The 16295-nt window shown below is 44.0% G+C and overlaps 1 protein-coding gene across 2 annotated transcripts; it reads left to right on the forward strand.

Annotated features, from left to right (window-relative positions):
* The first annotated feature begins 1859 nt into the window (after window positions 1-1859).
* Window positions 1860-16243, forward strand: myh7ba (myosin, heavy chain 7B, cardiac muscle, beta a). Of its 2 annotated transcripts, XM_086291531.1 has the most exons (43): window positions 1860-1946; window positions 2227-2375; window positions 2963-3066; window positions 3178-3321; window positions 3472-3628; window positions 3736-3763; window positions 4056-4152; window positions 4830-4922; window positions 5038-5101; window positions 5182-5280; window positions 5367-5470; window positions 5584-5722; window positions 5832-5950; window positions 6239-6388; window positions 6630-6800; window positions 6869-7048; window positions 7144-7276; window positions 7371-7447; window positions 7786-7873; window positions 7970-8087; window positions 8175-8298; window positions 8735-8871; window positions 10558-10813; window positions 10913-11155; window positions 11303-11479; window positions 11566-11711; window positions 11802-11892; window positions 11970-12359; window positions 12440-12566; window positions 12653-12771; window positions 12887-13083; window positions 13176-13359; window positions 13537-13702; window positions 13800-13924; window positions 14006-14121; window positions 14202-14394; window positions 14482-14685; window positions 14771-14896; window positions 15012-15182; window positions 15281-15385; window positions 15463-15558; window positions 15742-15876; window positions 16129-16243. In XM_086291531.1, the coding sequence occupies exons 2-43, from the start codon at window positions 2279-2281 to the stop codon at window positions 16138-16140; spliced, it is 5802 nt and encodes a 1933-aa protein (XP_086147657.1). In that variant the 5' UTR covers window positions 1860-1946; window positions 2227-2278; the 3' UTR covers window positions 16141-16243. The 2 variants fall into 2 exon arrangements, with proteins under 2 accessions (XP_086147657.1, XP_086147656.1); XM_086291530.1 differs by lacking the exons at window positions 1860-1946; window positions 2227-2375; window positions 2963-3066; window positions 3178-3321; window positions 4056-4152 and adding an exon at window positions 4719-4742 and having other exon boundaries at window positions 3541-3628.
* Window positions 16244-16295: the final 52 nt, after the last annotated feature.

The raw sequence follows: 16295 nt of genomic DNA on the forward strand, positions 1-16295 counted from the left end.
TATTTTATACTGCAGGGTAACTTAAAGCTGCACAAATGTCTCATAATCAAAGCAGGAGTAATAATGGGCCTGGATGCAGTGGGGTGGGAGGTCTAAATGATTTTGAGGAACACTGGGGACGTAAGGAGAGCCGTTGCTCCGAGAAGTCAGCTGTTGCAGTGGGCTGCAGTATAGCGGTGCAGAGAGATGTCCTGGGCCCGACGCCGAAGCTGCAATCGCTTGTGTGTGTGTTTACATGCTGGAGTTTGTGCACTTATTTAAAGCCAGCAGCTCTGGGGACTTTGGGATTCATCTTCTCCTCGTGTGTTATCAGCACGCCAGCTTTTCAAACGGTGCACCAAAGTGACATGGTACATAAACCTGCCTCTGCTTCTCTGAAGAGACCCTCGTCCCAGAATAGCTCAGGCCCGCTCTATCTAACTGATGCCTAAGAAAGTTTGAGACATCACGGCAACACCTCTCAGTCTGCCACGGCAACAGATAGCGGCATCAACAAAGATGGCCGCCCCTCAAGTCAAGACATCTCATTACGAGTGGGTTTTCTCCTCCTCTCTGTCTCACTCTCTGAGTTGTTGTGGGGAAAGGGCACTCTCTTGTCATGTTACAAGACGGCCCGCCGCTTTTCAGGGCTTTGTAAAAACAAACAAACAATAAACTGCAGAGAGTCTGTCAAGAGCAGATGACCATCTCTGGCTTATCTATAGAGCTTTTGCTGATTTTGACACAGCCAACAGTTAACAGTCGATCTCCCTATCAGGAATGCGGGACTCTGGCTTTGTCTATTCTGAGAAACTCTGGTCCCCCTTTCTCCTCCCCCCCCCCATGCTGCTGCACTGTCACCCTGCTCTCATACCACACACCAACCTCTCCCTTTGCTCTGAAGGTCAGATCTGCTGGAGCAGGAGTGTGAGAGGCACAGTAGCTTATGACACAATTAACGGACACACAAAATTGCAGCATCTGCAAGTGATAATACAGCACACTGGGCTTTCAGTGGACAGGCATCATTCTTCTTTGCTTTTTTCCCTCTCAGAGGCTTGGTGTGGTAAATCCAAACATGTTGCTGGCATCAGCTCCGCAGAAAAAACAAACGATGAAAAAAGAAAAACATGAAACTGTGACTCTTTTCAACACTTTTTGGGCATAAATCGAAACATTTATTGGTTTTAAATTCACATGAGGCTCTTTATTGTGAACCCTGCGCCATGTTTCTCTCTATTAATATAATGTTGGATATTTATAGTAACATGTTTAATGCCACACAGCTCCTGAAATAATCTCTTCTAAGGTTGCATCCTCTGTGGCCACACACAATAGCAAACATCCCTGGCAGCACTTGACAACAAAAACGCTGCACGACTATTACTTAGAGGCCAACGTGAGTTCACAGCATGAAAGTCACGCAAGAGGTTAAATGTAGGGTCAAACAAAAGTTAAGTAGATGAGAAGATGAATTATGAAGTCTTGGCTGTAACTTTGATTCTGTTTTAGTGTTGTTGTTTTTGTTTGTTTGTTTTCATCTCTGTCTCTCTGATTATTCCTGTTTTTGTTGTTGTCTTTTAAACATATTATTTCATGGTAGAGGTAATGATGCAATGCCCTTCAGAGTCTGCATAAAGGAAAATAATAACTCTCTCCCTCCAGGATGCTCCTAATGCAACTCTCTAACACTCCCTCGCTGTGTGTACAGTGCATAAAATAACTGGGATACAAAAATAGCCGGCTTGAGTTCAGAGCAATGACAAAAACGTAGCTTTCCTTTTGTGTCAATTGAGACAGCCGCCCCGCACCAATAGGAGTCGGAGGAGGTGGCATATGCTAATGAGGGACAAATGTCCACTGACCGTGACCTTGAGGAAAACAGTATAAAGGAGGGCACATCCCAGTAAGCAGTTATTTCGTTGTGCTCTTTCTGAGGTCAGTGGACAACTTTTTGCCTCTGTTTGGTAGGTTGAACTTTGCGCATTTTGCGCGCGGGGATTGTCTGCCTTTTTAAAGAGTCCCAATTTATTTTTTAAGAGTAAAATAATCTCGCTTGCCATTGCTTCGTCGGTTAACGGTCTTTACACTTCTGTAGTTTTCTTCTGATTTCTTAGTAGCGGATTTGCGCTCTTTGCGCACAGGCTGTTTTCGTTTCATCCCGTCGTGGAAACTGAAGTAACCACAGGCGCTTTGACATGTAATGAGCTACTGACCTTAATGCAAAGATTTGTCTTCTTATCAAAGAAATTCTTCAACTGGTGCCTCCAGTTTTCGGGGCCGGCGAGGAGCTGCCATCATGTCGCGCTTTGACGTGAAAGAGTTTGGAGAGGCTTCGCCGTTTTTACGCAAAACTGATCTGGAGCTGCTGGCGATGCAAACCACGGCTTTTGACGGTAGGCCTTTTAAGGAGACTTCAAAGGAACTAAACCTTAAAGCGCTTCACTTAAGAAATAGTCTTTTTAAAAAAGGAGAAATCTATCTGATGTTGTGCGATTAGGCCTTTTCATTTTAGTAACAAAGCTGTGTTTAATGTAATGTTTTTAAAGGGATAAAACAAACAGTTTTGAAACAACAACAACAACAAAAATGCGTAAACTATGTTTGGAATTTTAAAATTGAGATCATTGTGATCGCAACAAATGCATCCTAACATAACAGAACATATATTAGTTAGTTATTAGTTATTCATATTTAATTCAAAGTTTGATTTGAACTTTGCATTTACATTATATATATATATATATTGTTTGTTTGTTTGTTTAAATCTGCTTAACTAAATGTTTATTAACCAGTGTATGAATGTGAGAGTGAATGAATAGTGGTATTGTAAAGCGCTTTGGGTGCCTTGAAAAGCGCTATATAAATCCAATCCATTATTATTATTATTATTATTATTAAATTTTTTGAGATTTGTTTTTTTATTATCAATAATTCCCCCAATCCTCTCAATAATACTCCTCTCTCTCTACACCTCTGCCAGGTAAGAAGCGAGCTTGGATCCCGGATGAAAAAGAGGCTTACATTGAGATCGAGATCAAGGAAGTCAGCGGTGACAAAGTCATTGTTGAGACCAAAGATGGCAGGGTAAATGTTCATCCCTCTGTGGTACGGTGGTACCTGCTGACACATCTTCTCATGACTTTAACTGTATCTGCATGATTTCTTTCTCATGTCTTTGTGTGTCCATCGCCTCAGACCCTGACAGTGAAGGACTGTGACATCCAGCAAATGAACCCTCCAAAGTATGACATGATCGAAGACATGGCCATGCTGACGCACCTCAATGAGGCCTCTGTGCTTCACAACCTGCGCAGCCGCTACAGTGCCTGGATGATCTATGTAAGTATCTCAGCACCGAGGGATGCCATGTTTCCAGGTTGCTTTAAGTGGCTAGATTATCCAGAGTTCAGCTGTGAGCTTGTGTGAAGTCAGCCTCTCAGTAGAAAGATGGTTTTAGGCATCTTGTGTCTTGTCCCTCTGTTTCCTCAGACTTACTCGGGGCTCTTCTGCGTGACAGTGAATCCATACAAATGGCTGCCTGTCTACACAGCTCCTGTGGTGGCTGCCTACAAAGGAAAACGCCGCTCTGAGGCACCGCCGCACATCTACTCGATTGCAGACAATGCCTACAATGACATGCTTCGCAGTGAGTGCACACACACACTCACGCACATGTGAAATAACTCTGCAAAGTGGTCTAACGCAGGTGGTGTCTTTTTAAATATAAACACACATCTATTCTGTCTTCATCAGATCGAGAGAATCAATCCATGCTCATCACGTAAGTTTCACCTGCTTTATTTTTTATTTTATTTTTAAATTTGGTCTTGTTTCAAGCCACAAATTTGGGAAGAAATACACATCTTACACACGTACAACAATTTTAAAGATTTGATTTGAAGATTTTTTTGTTTTTTCCTCCATTTTTTATTTTTCTCTGACTGAACCTTGTTCCTTCCTTTTTAATTTTTTTACCCCACTTGTAACATGCAGTGTACGTGTACCAGTTTTGTGAGCAGTTTTTACTGTGTCTGTTTGTATGTACACTTTGTTATTTTTTTACACTCCTATAGCGGAGAATCCGGTGCTGGCAAAACTGTCAACACGAAACGTGTCATTCAGTATTTTGCCATTGTGGCAGCTCTCGGGGATACACCTGCCAAAAAAGGAGTAAGGCCGATGTGGCAACCCGTATTTTTGTTTCCTCCCGTTTTTTAATCTTTTTTTTTTTTGCTTCATTTAATTTTTATTTTCTTCCTCTTTTTTTTGGTCCCAGGACCCCTTCAGTGTACACCCTTAAAACCATGTCCATACATTTTCCTCACTGTCAACATGGTGAATGTGAGAACTGATTACATTCATGTCTGAGTCTCTACCTTCATGTGTTGTGTTCCAGCTGCTCCACTCTGCTTTCTTATTGTTTTTAATCATTCCTTTTTTCCTCTCCCCTTTTCCCTTTTTTATGGCTCAGAATTTTAATTTTCTCTTCTTTTCCCCTTTTGCTTTAATTTTTTTTGGGACTTTTCCGTGTTGTTTGATGCTCCCCTTTTTCTTCCCTCCGTTCATCATAAGAAACATGGTGGCCTTTTTTTTTTTTTTTTTTTTTACCACAGCTTTAACACCAAGTTTCTAATTTTCCAGTCGATCATGGTGTTCCCCTTTGATTGTGAGAGCATTATTCAGTCATGGCTTCTGTGATATGACACTCACACTCTTTTCCCCTTCTTTCTTTACAGCAAGGTCCTGCAACCAAAACTGGGGTGAGTTTAGCAGCAAAATAAACACAACTGTCAAAAATTACTTTGTGTTGGCATTTTTTTTATATTACACTTTTTTTTTCTTTGCAGGGGACTCTGGAGGATCAGATCATTGAGGCGAATCCTGCCATGGAGGCGTTTGGTAATGCCAAAACGCTAAGGAATGACAACTCATCCCGATTTGTGAGTAACTGGAAACTGTACTTAGTCTAAAACAGAGTTTATGGATTGAAACATATTTGGAATTCTCTTAATGGTGATTATTTATTTTAAACTCGATGATTTCTTACGTCTGCAGGGCAAATTCATTAGGATCCACTTTGGTCCTACTGGCAAACTGGCCTCAGCTGACATTGACATATGTGAGTAAATAAAAGCGCAGAGTGATTAAAACCACACAGTTCTCAGTTTGTTTCATGTCCCACACAAACATGTCCTTCAGATCTTCTGGAAAAATCCAGAGTTATATTCCAGCAGCCTGGTGAGAGAAGCTACCACATCTACTACCAGATCATGTCACAGAAGAAACCAGAACTCTTAGGTTAGTTACTCTGGTTACTTTGGATATTTAGATACTGTGTACTACTGCTGATCTGCAAAATGATTTTAAAAACCTTTGTTTTCCAGACATGCTGCTGGTGTCGTCCAACCCATATGACTACCACTTCTGCTCCCAGGGCGTGACGACTGTCGAGAACCTGAATGATGGGCTGGAGCTGATGGCCACTGATGTAAACTTTTATCCTCTTCGCTGATAAACAAAACAAAACAAAAAAACAAACCCAAACCTGTACGCTGAATAGATTTGCAAAGTTGTGAGCGTTGCTTTCTTGATCTCTTACAGCATGCCATGGACATCCTGGGCTTCCTACCAGAGGAGAAGTATGGCTGCTATAAAATAGTCGGAGCCATCATGCACTTTGGCAACATGAAATTCAAGCAAAAGCAGCGCGAGGAACAGGCGGAGGCCGACGGCACTGAAAGTAAGAACCTGTAGTCTGCAAGGAGTGAGCATAAAAGAATGAAAAGAAACCATGCAGTTAAAACAGGGGTCATGTTTCACACGTTTTTCATCTCCCTTTCTGCTACCAGATGCAGACAAAGCCTCATACCTGATGGGAGTCAGTTCAGCTGACCTCATCAAGGGCCTCCTCCACCCAAGGGTGAAGGTGGGAAATGAGTATGTTGTGAAGGGACAGAATGTTGAACAGGTGAGGAGACGCAGTGTCTCATGTCTGTGTTTTTGTTAAGCGTAAAGAGGCATAATCCACCCCATAATAATCATACAAACATCTATTAGTACAGTGGAGTAAAAGTTCAGTGGTTGCTCTCCTACCGCTAGGCTAATGGAAGGACGGCTTCTTAATCCTCAGTCAATACACTCACCTCTCAACACACACTAGAATATGGTTTTCAAACAACAGAGGCCATCCACGTGAATGATAGTATTCCTTCTTTGTGTGTGTGTGTGTGTGTGTAACTGTGCTTGGGTGCTGAAGGTTACCTATGCAGTCGGAGCTTTGGCCAAAGCCACGTATGACCGCATGTTCAAATGGCTCGTGGGGCGCATCAACCGGACCCTGTACACCTCCCTCCCTCGCCAGTACTTCATAGGAGTCTTGGACATTGCAGGGTTTGAGATCTTTGATGTGAGTTGATCTGCATGAAAGTTCAAATAACAGTCATACAGATAAAAGTTGAAAAAATAAAACTAGTTCAACACTTGCGTGATGATACGTCTTTTTGTAACCTGATCGTTCCTCGCCGTAGCTCACACTGCAATGACTCGGCAACGCTGCAGGCTGATCTGTAACAGTTCCTCCTGTTTTTCATGCTCCTGTGGTGTCTCCTCTGAACACCTGTTCTTTTTTCTTTTTTCTTCCATTGAAGCTCAACAGCTTTGAGCAGCTGTGCATCAACTTCACGAATGAGAAACTGCAACAGTTTTTCAACCACCACATGTTCATCCTGGAGCAGGAAGAGTACAAGAGAGAGGGTATCGAATGGACCTTCATCGATTTCGGGCTGGACCTTCAAGCGTGCATTGATCTCATTGAAAAGGTGAGCACAGCGTTGTGCTGTTACACATGTGAGGGCTTATAGAGACTAACATGCTGTGTTTGGTGCAGCCGCTGGGCATCATGTCCATCCTTGAAGAGGAGTGCATGTTCCCAAAGGCTTCAGATAACAGCTTTAAAGCCAAGATGTATGACAATCACCTTGGCAAGTCACCAAACTTCCAAAAACCACGGCCAGACAAGAAGCGCAAGTTCGAGGCCCATTTTGAACTGGTGCACTACGCTGGAGTAGTAAGTTGGTTTTCACAAGAGCAATTCTACAAGATAACATTTTACATTTAATACATTACCTGTTTATACATTTGCATTTGTTTGTTTATTTGTAGGTACCGTACAACATTTTTGGCTGGTTAGACAAAAATAAGGACCCACTGAATGAGACAGTGGTGGCTTGTTTCCAAAAGTCTGCCAACAAGCTGCTTGCTTCTCTGTATGAGAATTACGTTGGCTCTGACTCAGGTACAGTTTGGATTCTGATGGATGACTAAAGAATGAATAAATGATGTTTTAATCGTTTATTAATTTAGTAATCCTTCCTTTGACACCCTTGCAGCGCCTGACCCCAAGGCAGGTGGCAAGGAAAAGAGGAAGAAGGCAGCCTCCTTCCAGACTGTGTCCCAGCTTCATAAGGTGAGGCTGATGTGGCTGCTGCAGGGCTTGTGGAAAAACACTGAAGCTGGAAGCAAATGCACTGAGAGGCTTTAATGCAGGTGTTTAGTGCAAAATTGTGGATGTCACTGGAGCATGGGGACGGAGGCAGTTAAGACTTGCAGTGATGTTTAGGGCAATGATCACATGAACATCACTTTAAGTCTGTGCTGGCTCCTCTCTTCTTTACTTCAAGGATTTCTCATGTGAGCGTCACAGAGTAACAGGTTTTGCATGGTTGATGTCTTTGGTATTTTAACAGATTATTCAAAGTATTTTTATTCACTCATTTGGTTTGCTGTGATTCTTTGTTCCTGCAGGAAAATCTGAATAAGCTGATGACCAACCTCCGGAGCACGCAGCCCCATTTTGTTCGCTGCATCATCCCTAATGAGACCAAGACTCCAGGTAAACCGAAACGTAATCATCACATATTACCAGCTGATTAAAACCAATATGGACTTTTGGACACCACGACTCATGTTTGAAACCTGTTCTGCACAGGGATCATGGATGCATTTCTTGTGCTGCACCAGCTGCGCTGTAACGGCGTGCTGGAAGGCATCAGGATCTGCAGGAAGGGCTTTCCTAACCGGATCCTCTACGCCGAGTTCAAGCAGCGGTAAGATATGCGCACACATCACTCAGATCACATAAGAGATATCGCGGTGCTATCATGGTCCTTTTTGTTTGGTAATCATTCAATCAGCTACCGCATCCTGAACCCACACGCCATCCCAGATGACAAGTTTGTGGACAGCAGGAAAGCAGCGGAGAAGCTGCTGGCCTCCCTGGACATCGACCACAGCCAGTACAGATTTGGACACACAAAGGTGTCTATTTTATTTGATATTTTTCTATGTTTCTCATAATTTATACACAGTACATTTTTTAAGATTAAATTGAAACAGTACATAAAATACTCCATATACATATTTACACACAAAGGGATAAATTAAAATTAATAATAATAATTAATCAAAATGCTAATAGTGTATAACACAGATTTTTTATATTAGCTATTAAACAATTTAACAATTCAAATGCATTTATTTAGAAGGTTTCTGTGTTTTTCTTTAATACAAATATGAATATATTTTACTTAGTACATTTTTATTGTGGCTGTATTCCTTGCATGGCTGTGTCAAAGTTAAAATGATTTTTGAAATTGAAAGTTAATCGACCATTTGATTATGCAAATAAAAATCTTTGTAATCCACACTTTTTAGTTTGTATTTTGTAATTAAAGCAGTGTTTCTTTTCATGTAGGTGTTCTTCAAAGCAGGCTTGCTGGGTCACCTCGAAGAGATGAGGGATGAGCGTTTGGCCAAAGTCTTGACGCTGTTCCAGGCGGCCGCTCGTGGCAAAATCATGAGGATGGAGCTGCTGAAGATGACGGAAAGGAGGTAAAAAGAAAAAAAAAAGAAAAAAGAAAGAAAAGAAAAGAAAAAGAAAAAAGAAAAAGTAATTTTGCTCATTACTCTAAAAGAAGAGAAAGTGTGTTAATGAACACCAGTCTTCGAGCTCCACCTTACAGGAAGGTGAAGACATGAGTACAAAAAGCAGACCTCCAACAGTTGCTCCTCCGAACAGGTTTAATAGAGCCCGGTGAGCCGCCAGCCCCCCGGCCTGTGATACACTATACCTTATCGTTCACTCCCTCGCTCAAGTATGTTTGGCATGCAAGGGCAGTGTTATCGGCGTGTGTGAGGCGTGTGCTTGTCCTTGTATGGTTACCAGTTATGCGTGTGGCCCTGCTGTTAATAAGGGCTGCATGCCCCCCTCATCTCTCTCCCGCACACCCCACGCTCGCAGGTCTCTGGCCATTCTCTCCCTCTGCTTTCTCTAAATGAAACAATGCGGACGGTGTCCTCAGAGCCAGGTGGCGACATGTGTCAAGTGGCAGCTGCTCCGGGCCTCCCTAAAAATACAACCATCACCACCACCCCCACCCCTTCCCTGGATGCCCAATGGCCCCTGGCCCCTTTTGTCCACGGCGCCTGTACTTCTAAGTGTGTGCATTGATGGGATAGGTGGCGGGTGACAGAGGATTAAAGCTGGCTGTCGGACAGAGGGCTTTAGTTTCTAAATAAACACAAACGCTCACCTTTGAGAGGCACCCGGCACGGAGTCATGTCAAAAACGCAATCAGCCCCTCAACCCTCCCGCACAACCACCACCTCCCAACCCTTGCAAGCGCACGCTCGCCCAAACCCTCTAAACATTGACGCGAAGTCCTTGACTAATCTGCTCCGGGTCCATATTTAGGGCTGTGAGACACCATCCTGCTGAGACTAAATCAATCTGGCTACCCTGTTTGGCCAGAGTCGTGAAACATCAAAAGCAGCATTAGGTGTATGATTTCATGTGGCATCCATCTGTGTATGATTAGATACAAGGGAGTGGATACTCGCAGGGTTAGTGCCAAAAAATCAAGCGCCAAGAAGAAGTCGATAAATAAACGGGGAAAGCCCGGGATAAATCTCTCTGACCTAACCGCCCTGCGGTATAACATTTAGGATTTTAACTTTGCATCCACTGAACTTTCGAGCAGACTTGGCATCATGTGACACTACTTTAGCTACCTAATATATCCATTTATTTAAGTTTTCTATTTGAACTTCTTATCTGTAGCTTTTAGTTGTTTAAACCATTTATTCTGCACCTTTTATTCATTTCAAATATAACACTTTTAGCTCTCCAGTTAATATATCATTCTCTTTACTCGACCTTTCCCTGATTACATGCTCCCAGTAGAAGTGATCACAGGGAACAAAAACTACATTTATATTTACTGAAATAACATTAAAGCTACACAAATTTAATTCATGTTTGCTCACATAAATATATAGAAAATATATTTTTTTTCCAGTCAAAATGTCACATGACTGTGATGTAGTTGTTTGCGTTGAGAGATCCGTTCTGAAAGTTTACCCCTGGTAAAAACATTGCCTGTATAAGCATTAAAACTAATAGGAAAAAATGACCGAACACTAAAACAGCTTTTTTTGTCAATTAAATTATGTTATATAAAACTAATTTAGCTACACAACAGGTTTTAAACAAAGAAAACCTTTTGTTGATGTTTTCAGAGAGGCTCTGATGATCATCCAGTGGAACATCCGGGCCTTCAACGCCGTCAAGCACTGGCCCTGGATGAAGCTCTTCTTCAAAATAAAACCCCTCCTGAAGAGCGTCGCTAACGAGAAAGAGCTGGCGTCTCTGAAGGAGGAGCTGGCCAAGCTGAAGGAAGCTCTGGAAAAATCTGAAATGAAACGGAAGGAGCTGGAAGAGCGGCAGGTCAGCCTGATCCAAGAGAAGAATGACCTCTCTCTACAGCTGCAAGCCGTAAGTTTTTCTCCTGATGTGCGGTATTTACACATTCAGCCTTTACACACACTGGCGTAGTGAGAAATTTGCTAAAGATGTACTTTTTCTTCCTCACAGGAGCAGGACAACCTGGCAGACGCTGAGGAACGCTGTGACCTGCTCATCAAGACTAAGATCCAGCTGGAGGCCAAAGTCAAGGAACTCCTGGAAAGGCTGGAGGACGAGGAAGAGATGAGCTCTAATGTGCTCGCTAAGAAGCGCAAGCTGGAGGATGAGTGTGCCGAGCTGAAGAAGGATATAGACGATCTGGAGATCACCCTGGCTAAACTGGAAAAGGAGAAGCATGCCACTGAGAACAAGGTAAGAAAAATGGATGAGAAAGAGCAGTAAGCTTCCTCCAGGGGGCGCTAAGAGGCCAGAGAAAGGACCACAGCATGCACAGTGGACAGGAGTTCAGTTTCTCACTGGCTGATTGTTAAACTCATTTTTAATCTTTTTATTTTGCAGGTGAAAAACCTAATTGAGGAAATGGCAGCTCTGGATGAAACCATACTGAAGCTGACCAAGGAGAAGAAGGCTCTTCAGGAGGCTCATCAGCAGACTCTGGATGACCTACAGGCAGAGGAGGACAAAGTCAACACTCTGACCAAAGCAAAGGCTAAGCTGGAGCAACAAGTAGATGATGTGAGTTTAAGACTAAACACAGAAACAAAGTGCTGTTACACCATTTAGTCAAAATTGTAAGATGTTTTCTTTCTGTGGTTCATCAGCTGGAAGGCTCTTTGGAACAAGAGAAAAAGCTACGTATGGACCTGGAACGAGTCAAACGTAAGCTGGAGGGAGATCTAAAGCTCTCTTTAGAGTCTGTGATGGACTTGGAGAATGACAAACAGCAACTTGAAGAGAAGCTGAAAAAGTGAGGATTGTCCCATAATCGCAGATAAACCATCTTTTAAACTATAAAGAGTGAATGATAAAGAACGATTCCCGAACATTTTCCCAACAGAAAAGACTTTGAAATGAATGAAATTAGCACAAGGATAGAAGATGAGCAAGCATTGTCCAATCAGCTTCAGAAGAAGATAAAGGAGCTGCAGGTGAAAATGAGCCTTAGCGTCTAGTAGAGCAGATGTGAGCCACCATCACAAAGTAACTGACTGTCGCTTTTCTCCAGGCTCGCATCGAGGAGTTGGAAGAGGAGCTAGAGGCCGACAGGGCTTACAGGGCTAAAGTGGAGAAGCACCGCGGGGACGTGGCCCGTGAGCTGGAGGAGCTGAGCGAGCGCCTGGAGGAGGCCGGTGGAGCCACCTCGGCCCAGATCGAGATGAACAAGAAGAGAGAGGCGGATTTTCTGAAGCTGCGGCGGGACCTGGAGGAAGCCATGCTGCACCACGAGGCCACGACCGCAGCTTTGCGGAAGAAGCACGCCGACACCGTGGCAGAGCTGAGCGAGCAGATTGACAGCCTGCAGAGGGTTAAGCAGAAACTGGAGAAAGAGAGGAGCGAGGCCAAGATGGAGGCCGATGACCTGGCCTCGACTGTGGAGCAGCTCTCCAGGGGCAAGGTATAGATAGAGATTTAAACTAGTACGGGAATTGCATTTATATTTGTGGCGAAATCAAAGAATTTGCATCTACTCAACAGGCCACTTCAGAGAAGACGTGCCGACTCTATGAAGATCAAATGAACGAGGCTAAAGCCAAGGTGGAGGAGCTCCAGAGGCAGCTCAGTGAAACCAGCACACAAAAGGCCCGTGCTCAGGCTGAGAGTGGTAAGAGGCTATAATTTGATCTAAAAATCTCACAGATTTCATAGACTCATAAGTAATGCCTGTAACTGCTTAACTCCACTATGCAGCCGAGCTGGGCAGGAAGCTTGAGGAGCGAGAGGGCATGGTGTCCCAGCTCCAACGTGCCAAAAACTCCTTCAGCCAGAGCGTGGAGGAGCTCAAGAAACAGCTTGAGGAGGAGAATAAGGTCAGCTCCCAATTGATCAGTTCATCAGTCAAAACTTACCGGCTCACTCGGCGTGTGTTGAGAGTTCCTCCAGTTAAATTAACTCCTTTTCTACCATCATAACTGATCTCTTAAGGCCAAGAGCGCCTTGGCCCATGCTCTCCAATCGTCTCGGCACGACTGTGATCTCCTAAGAGAGCAGTACGATGAAGAGCAGGAGACCAAGGCTGACCTGCAGAGAGCTCTGTCCAAAGCCAACGCTGAGGTGGCTCAGTGGAGGACAAAGTATGAAACTGATGCCATCCAGAGGACTGAGGAGCTGGAGGAAGCCAAGTGAGCGTGATGTGGTTTTTAACTTGCAAAATTCGATGGCGCCACGTGATTATTTTGAGAGCTGACTTTCAGTTCTGTTTGCCTCTCATTAGAAAGAAGCTGGTGGCACGCCTACAGGAGGCTGAAGAGAGCGTAGAAGCTTCCAATGCCAAGTGCTCCTCCCTGGAGAAGACGAAACATCGACTCCAGACAGAGATCGAAGACCTGGTCATTGATCTGGAACGTGCCAATGCTGCGGCTGCTGCCCTGGACAGAAAGCAGCGGAACTTTGACAAGGTACTGGCAATGACAAGGACCCTACATCATCAGTACTGCATTCCTGATGTGACCTACTTTGGTGAATTATCTTTGCATTCTTTAGGGAATATCACCCTATTTTTGCACCTCAATCTAGACCCTCTGAGAAGCAATGCTAATAAAAAGCCAAAGAAAACCTTTAATTGTCCCTTCCAGGTGCTAGCTGAATGGAAGCAGAAGTACGAAGAGTCCCAGTCAGAGCTGGAGACCTCTCAAAAAGAGTCTCGTGGCCTGAGCACAGAGCTCTTTAAACTGAAGAACACCTATGAGGAGACCTTAGAACATCTGGAGACCATCAAAAGGGAGAACAAGAACCTCCAAGGTACACATGGCATCATTAAAATTCAGCTGGAATTTACAGAAAGGTTTTCCCTTGATGTAAATTTAAATATAATACTTTCACATATCTTCTCCACCAGAGGAGATTGCTGACCTTTCAGATCAAATCAGTCAGGGAGGAAAAACCATTCACGAGCTGGAAAAGATAAAGAAGGGTCTGGACATCGAGAAAAGTGAGATTCAAGCTGCACTAGAGGAAGCTGAAGTAAGCAGCTTGCTGCGTTTATGTGCAATATTCCTTAAGAACAGTCTGCTAAATTCTTAATGCTCCATCTGTCTGTCTCAGGCTACTCTGGAACACGAAGAGAGCAAAACTCTCCGGACCCAGCTGGAGCTTAACCAGATAAAAGCTGATATTGACAGGAAGCTAGCGGAGAAGGATGAAGAAATTGACAATCTTCGGTGGGTTTTCTAGATAAAGCTCAATTACACTCTTGCTGATCTGCAGGAGTTTTTTATTTGCGCCTTTTTCTCCTTTTCAGGCGGAACCACCAGAAAACGGTGGAGTCTATGCAGGCTACCTTGGATGCTGAGGCCAAGTCTCGCAACGAGGCAGTGCGCCTGAGGAAGAAGATGGAAGGCGACCTGAATGAGATGGAGGTGCAGTTGAACCACGCTAACAGGCAGGCCTCGGAGTCCCAGAAACTCCTCAGAAACCTACAGGTGCAGCTCAAGGTGAGTCCATAACTACAGCCAGTCAGTGAGCTCACCTGATGTGCCATTGAACTCTAATGACTTTCTCCACCTGACGCATGACTCCAGGACACTCAGCTAGAGCTGGATGAGACCACCCACAAGAACGAGGAGCTGAAGGAGCAGGTTGCAGTGACAGAGCGTCGAAACAACCTGCTCACCGCCGAAGTGGAGGAGCTCAGGGCCATGCTGGAGCAGAACGATCGCTCACGCAAGCAGGCAGAACATGAACTGCTCGAGGCTACTGAAAGAGTCAACCTGCTGCACTCTCAGGTTGGAAGAAAATATTAGATGTTTTTTAAGATAGCACTAGTTATAGTCTTGTACTTTAAATGTTGGAAGGAGTTTTCCGTTTCAGAACACTGGGCTGATCAACCAGAAGAAGAAGCTGGAGGGCGATCTGTCCGTGCTGTCGAATGAGGTGGATGATGCCGTACAGGAGTGCCGTAATGCAGAAGAAAAAGCCAAAAAGGCAATCACTGATGTAAGTGCCCCAGTAACCAAAATACCAAATACAACTGTATACATCTGTGGCATAGGACTGGTTGCAATTAAGTTAGATTATTTGCCGATTTAACAGAGATTTTCTGCATTTGTAGGCGGCCATGATGGCAGAGGAGCTGAAGAAGGAGCAGGACACAAGTGCACATCTGGAGAGGATGAAGAAGAACATGGAGCAGACCATAAAGGACCTGCAGATGCGTCTGAACGAGGCTGAGCAGATTGCCCTCAAGGGTGGAAAGAAGCAAGTTCAGAAGCTGGAGGCCAGAGTAGGAAATCACATCAGTCAACTGCATATTTACATAGTCTCTCGTCCACGTGCTTTACTTTGGAGTGAGTTTTAGTCATTTGCTTATTGCAATGGTAGGTCAAAGAACTGGAGAACGAATTTGAGTCTGAGCAAAAGAAGAGCCAAGAGTATCAGAAGGGAGTGCGCAAGTATGAAAGGAGAATCAAAGAGCTCTCCTACCAGGTAACTCACTGCGTGTGCACACGGAGCATGCAGAGGTGTGCAAATAAGATGTAAGACCTACCTCTGTTTCTCTGCAGGCCGAGGAGGACAAGAAGAATCTGGTCCGCCTGCAAGACCTCATCGACAAGCTGCAAGCCAAAGTAAAGAGTTACAAGAGACAGGCCGAAGAAGCGGTGAGTTTTCTGTTTGACAGTAAATGAAAGCTGTAATCGAAGCGATGATTCTAAGTGATGTTGTTTAAACTACAAATTTCTGAGCTTTTCTGTGCGCCACCAGACTGAAAATATCAATAGAATACTCAAAGATCTTTTAGTTTGGTGTAAATTGAATATTTTTCTTGGTTTTCTTTTACGCAGGAAGATCAGGTGAACACCAACATGTCCAAGTACAGGAAACTCCAGCATGAGCTTGACGATGCAGAGGAGAGGGCCGATACGGCTGAATCGCAGGTCAACAAGCTGCGTACCCGCACCCGGGATCAAGGCACCAAGGTCGGTAAACAACCCACAATGCATTTCTTGTTACAGCTCACTGCAGAATGGAATTGTATGACCTTTGGAAGAATATTTTAAAATTAGCCAGCGGGCTCCGTAGCATGGACTAATTTTAGAAGAGACTAGATGTAATCCTCTGTTAAAGATGAACTCACTTTAGCCCTCTCATGTGATCTGTAGCACGGTTATGAGTAACTCTGACACTGTGTATGTTGTTGCTAACAAACATCACTGTCTCGTGCTTTTCAGCTGGCCGAGTGATGGAAGAAAGCTGCCCTCAAACCTACGACAGTCAGCCAGCTGCAACAGCTGTGCACCAACTGTGATGGCGCACCCTCCAAATAAAGACTTTTAAACCTTTAAACGTGTCGTGTGTGTGTGTGTCTCAATGTGATAGAGAGATGCGATTCAACAAA

Source organism: Aulonocara sp. 'chitande type north' Nkhata Bay, linkage group LG5, assembly GCF_057382095.1.
Source record: "Aulonocara sp. 'chitande type north' Nkhata Bay isolate Kocher_YH1m ecotype deep benthic linkage group LG5, A_spYH_male_GT1.1, whole genome shotgun sequence".
Classification (NCBI taxonomy): Eukaryota; Metazoa; Chordata; class Actinopteri; order Cichliformes; family Cichlidae; genus Aulonocara; species Aulonocara sp. 'chitande type north' Nkhata Bay.